The 5354-nt window shown below is 45.2% G+C and overlaps 1 protein-coding gene across 2 annotated transcripts in view; it reads right to left on the minus strand.

Moving 5' to 3' along the window:
• Nucleotides 1-1121: 1121 nt before the first annotated feature.
• The window catches only part of Rpp40 (ribonuclease P/MRP subunit p40), a 10114-nt gene continuing 5881 nt past the window's right edge, over nt 1122-5354 (minus strand). Inside the window, exons 6-8 of one of the 2 annotated variants that reach the window (XM_013349098.1) lie at nt 2894-3086; nt 2655-2789; nt 1122-1339 (exon numbers count right to left, since the gene is read on the minus strand). In XM_013349098.1, coding sequence (XP_013204552.1) covers nt 1141-1339; nt 2655-2789; nt 2894-3086 — 527 coding nt within the window. In that variant the 3' untranslated portion in view covers nt 1122-1140. Of the gene's footprint in view, nt 1340-2654; nt 2790-2893; nt 3093-5354 lie in introns of both variants that reach the window. The other variant, XM_005355042.2, reaches the window with a different exon arrangement.

The following is a 5354-nucleotide window of genomic DNA, read 5'->3' on the forward strand; positions in this document are numbered from 1 at the left end:
CATCCTGTTCTGTTTTCTCCGCCTACCTAAGGGTTGGCCTATGAAATGGGCCTAGGCAGTTTCTTTATTAATAAGAAATCACTCCCACATCAGGGATCCCCAGCAAACCATTCAGGGAAAAATTGGATATCCACATGCAAAAGGGTGAGTTTCGAACTCTACCATACCATATAGAAAATCAGTCCAAGGGGACTCAATCTTTGAGTCTCCTGCCCTAAACTAAGACAGGGCACAGAATACTCAGTTCTGAAATAGGGCCCCTATCAAGGAAAACACTGTATCCACAAAGCAGCGCATTGTTCTGATACACAATTTCCATTCGCCCCTAGAGGAAGGCGGCTCCTCAGAAGCTCCGGCCAGGGTGTGGCATGGAGGTGGATAAAGTAGTTCTATGTTGAAGAAGCTCCCTGGTGGCTTTCTCCATAGGGGAAAGGTCCAGTCACATTTCAGCCCTCCCTACACTCTGTCTGTGCCTTCAGCCATAACAGTCAGATCAGTATGACCTAATAAGACTGAAGCAGGGTAAATGCTCTCCAAAATGTCCTCCCCTCAGAGAGCAGCCCACGCCCTCTGTGTCTCCAGCCCCACAGGTATACATATACATCAGGTAGAAGCCAGGTGTTTATACTGGAGTGCCACTCCTAAGCAGGTGGTCCTGGGCTGTATAAGAAAGCTAGGTGAGCAAGTCAGAAAGTAGCATTCCTCTATAGTTTCTGCTTCCGTCCCTGTCTCTAAGTTCCTGCCTCAACTTCCCTTGATGAAGGACTGTAACTGTTCGTTCCTTCTAGAAGTTGCTTCTGGTCAACAGAAAATCAAATTAGAACAGTTACTATGTGAATAGCACCCATGACTGGGCCTCAGAGATAAGGATAAGGATTCCTTTCTAACCTAAAAACCTCACCAAGCGCCATCTTCCAGCTTACCCTGCTCTGTAGTAAGCAATGCCCTGTGATCAACAGAAAAATCAGCTCAGAGCTATTCAGTGGACGAGCAGCCCGTGCCCAGGGGCCACTGCAGAGCAGACAGCAAGCAGAGGCCGGTCTGAGAAGTCAATCCTATGACAAGGCTGGGTGACACATAACCCTTTCACAATGAGGAAATATGACGACAAACACACACAGTTTTACATTTTGCATTTTCTTATGGTGGACAGTCATCATTGGCCCCAACGGCCATCTGAAGCCAATAGTCCTGATTTCTAAAAACCACAAAGTTGTACAAGTGCTCTCCTCCTTTCTGGAAGCCATGTTCGTTCTCTCTCCAGGAGACAGGGCTGTCTGCAAAGCCTTGAACTGACAAGGTGACCCACGGCGCTAACTTTGGTTCATCAAAGTAGTGACTGAAAAAGAAAGAAAATTCTTATAAATAAGAGGTCAGGAACATCCACATTAGAGAAATTATCCTGGATTAGGAGTATTTCTGACGTTCTAATTAAACTGAGACTCTATTTTGATTCATAAAAACTAGGCTATGTGAATTAAATACTTGGTGCTATATTATGAAGTCCATAAAAATTAACTAACATTAACACTCAGAAAACAAAATCAGCAGCTGTTACAGCCTGGAAAAAAATCAGTTAAGACCAAGAGAATAACATCCACCCCACCCAAATTACATAATAGCTTCCCTCCTAAGGGAGGTTTTTGCTTATTTCTAAATGTGTGTATGCCTGTGGGGGGGGGGGTCAGAAGACAACTTTGAGGTCCTCTGTGGATCCTGAGAATCAAACTCAGGTTGTTGGTTCTGGCTCATGTGTCTTTACCCACTGAGCTATCTCACTGGTCTCTCTCCCATGAACAGTAAATATTCTTGCTGGGGTGCGGACTTAGTGCTTAACACTTGCGTTCCATCCTTAAGGCCTTGAGTCTGACTCCCAGCATGGAAGGAAAAACACAAAAACAACAACAACAACAACAACAAAATCTAGGGTATCTCTATATAGCCCTAGGTGTCCTAGAACTCACAATGTAGACCAGGCTGGCCTTGGACACAGATTCTCCTGCCTCTGGGTCCCAAGTGCTGGGATTAAAGGCATGCCCCACCATGCAGAGTTCTTACCTAATTCTAAATGAAAGATTTGCAGAATTCTTTCATATAACATAGGTCATAATTTGTCTCACAGAATACTGAAGTGTTTTCAAGTAGTAGTAGTATACATTTTAAAAACAAAATGGCTCAAAACATAACCGGGAAAATAAACAGCTTGTCTCAAGAAGCCTACCGAGGTTCTGCTTTCTCTTTCCACAAGGATCAGTACTTCCAAATAGCATTTGTCTCTGTCAGCAAGAATTAGATGCCAGGGCCGGACAGAAGGCACAGCGGTTCAAAGCACTTCCTTCCGGAGGACTCAAGTTTGCTTCCCAGCACCCGTAGGTAGACTCAAAACTGTAACTCCAGCCCCAGGGAATCTGCAGCCTTCTTCTGGCCCCCACCGGCACTCACACACAAGTGCATATAAATAAAATAAATCTTTAAAAAGACAAAGTTTTTTTTTTGTTGTTGTTGTTAATGAACACTTACAACATTTAAAATGTTACTATACTTTGGGTCCCAGTAACATGTGGAGGGTCCTGCTTTGTACCACACTAACAAAAGTCCTTAACGCTCCACTGTCGCGCTAACAAGTGAGAGACACAGCCAAGAAGGGTTCTCACCGCAGCTGTTCCAGAAGGACCTGTATCTTCTCTGGCAGTATGAAACCCGTGATTGTGCACAGACAAGCTTGGGCTATGACTGTGTTCGGCTGGGGACAGCAGTAGGTTGATATGAAATTATAAGGCTGGTTATTCCTGCCATAAAAAGGAAAGAAAACGTTTTTTACAACCACTACATAACCACATGCAAAGTACGGAACTCTTATTGAAGACAAGCAACCAAGAGCTCATATACCTACATGTCCGCATTGCAGAAGACAGCGCCGAGCCAGTCAAAGAGCTCCAGGGCACTGCAGGCCTCCTCTGGCTCTCCTGCAAGTGAGCTGCTCTGCAGCACCGGGCACTGCAGCTCTCTTACTGTGCTCAAGGCCACTTTTGGCTGATGCTCCTGAATTTGGTATTTGGAAAAGTATGACCTCATTGTTGATTCTTCTGCACCTTAGAACACACCAAATAAGGCTGAGTCAACACTGTTACAACTTGGATGAGTCTTGACCCAACTCCAACATCCCTTTTCTTCTTCTGTGTGTTTCTGAGATAGGGTCTCAGTATGTTGCTGGCCTCAAATGCATGATCCTCCTGCAAGCCTCCCTTCCCTTTATAGGTAAGTACCACCATGCCCAAGACTTTTCCCATTCCCTTTTGAGTTATTCAGAACAGGTAAGATAAGATAAAATGGAAGCTAGGCAAAGCTGCATCCTAATTACAACCTCTTAGAGTTGCTTTCAGCTGTGTATGCTAAAGCATCACAAACAACCTCCCGCCTCACTTTCCTTGGAAAACACAGGACGCCGTCAGCTCAGGCCCGTATTTGCTTTACTTGCTCTAACAAGAAAATTTCAACTTCCTATATAAACCCCAAGTATTCCCTATATAGGGATGCTAGTGAACTCTACAGAAAGGAGTGTGCTTGTACAATCTAATAGGAAACATCAGAGGAACTGAATGATAATAGAAGCTCTTGCTAACTATCCCTTTGAAGACCCAGGAAAATCCACTGTATCTTTTCAGAGAAGTTTGTGCACCCAACAGCCTTGGAAGGCAGAACAGACATTCACTCCAAAGCACAGGGCAGGCTGGCTTACTGTCCAGTAAGATAGAAATAATGGTCCCACCCCCAATCTTTCTCCCACTATAAAACACTCTAAAACGACTGAGTTCCTTGGGTTCTATGGTTCTTCTCTGTCATGTAACCCACTGCATATGCCGGCATTACTACACTAACTCCGTGCCACTCCAAGCCAAGTAGAATTTGGTGAACTTTACAAATGCCGATTCTCTTATGTGTTGATTAATTCCAGGTGTCAAACTGCATTAGTGGTAAAGCTCACTTCTAGGTGTGTCTGTGAGGATGTTTCAAAAGGAGAGTGGCTGCCGGGCGGTGGTGGCGCACGCCTTTAATCCCAGCACTTGGGAGGCAGAGGTAGGCGGATCTCTGTGAGTTTGAAGCCAGCCTGGTCTACAAAGGGAGTTCCAGGACAGGCTCCAAAGCTACAGAGAAACCCTGTCTTGAAAAAAAAAAGAAAAGAAAAGAAAAACAAAAGGAGAGTGGCATGTGAGTTCACGGACTGCTTAGGAGAGCCCCACTCTGAGGGTGGTAGACATGTGAGTTATTCCAACAGCCAGGGCCCAGACAGAACAAGGGCAGAGGCAAGGTAAATTCACTCTCTATCTCCTGGAGCTGAGACACCCAGCTTCTCCTACTCCTGGGTATCAGGCTCCAGGGTGTCAGGCCCTTGACTCAACCTAAGTTTGCCAGCAGGGCTTCTAGACCGGTCAACTGCTCCCACTGTGATCAATCAAATCCTCTGTCTTTGACCCAGGACACTTGTGGCTGACTTTGCTGGCTGGAAGATAGTAAAAGTCAGGCCATTCTTAGTTTCTCTGGAGAATCCATAGCACGAACAGTCCTCCGAGAAGTTGCCAACTGACAGAAACATCAGTTAATATCTCCCCCCTCTTGTATATTTACAATATGCAGAAGGAAGAGAGGCATTAAACTTTAGAAAATTTGGACAGACAGGAGCCATCTGGGGCCAGCAGAATCCAAGAATTTTCCATGAGAAGCAGACAGATGGACAGAGTTCCAAAATGGACTAGGTCTCCCTGTCCTCCAAAGGAGATACTACACCAGCATAACTCCCAACAATCTGATTTGTTGCAATCTGGTAATAGGGCAAAGAACACTTCTAAAGGGAGCAATACATGTGGAAGTTGGAAGCAGATGAATATACTTGATAACCATTAAGGCTGGTACTAAATTCAGTATTCTAATCAATTAAAGTCACAACAAAAGCTATCTGACATTTAACAGTCCGTCTGGGGTGCTATCCTGCAATAATGATAAACAGATCACACACACATAATTCTAACTGATGCTGTTTTAAAGTACTCTAGCCAAGGCTGTCTGGTGTACATGGGAGAGAGAGAAGGAAGTGGATACAGGTTGCCGTTTTGAAGCCACAGTGAACCTCTCTGCTTCTGCAGGAAACCCAAGAAGACTGGGGCAGATTGCTTCAGAACCGGGCTACCCTGACCTAAGGTGCTGCCGACATCTGGAAAGTCAGAGCAGCCCCTTCACATTGCCACAACCCCAGGTAAACAGTATCCCTTGACCACAGTGATACAACTGAACCCTCCATCACAACTCAACTGAACCCTCCATCACAACTCAACTCAGCCCTCCATCACAACTCAACT

The sequence above is a fragment of the Microtus ochrogaster genome, chromosome 16 (genome assembly GCF_000317375.1).
Source record: "Microtus ochrogaster isolate Prairie Vole_2 chromosome 16, MicOch1.0, whole genome shotgun sequence".
In the NCBI taxonomy this organism is placed as follows: Eukaryota; Metazoa; Chordata; class Mammalia; order Rodentia; family Cricetidae; genus Microtus; species Microtus ochrogaster.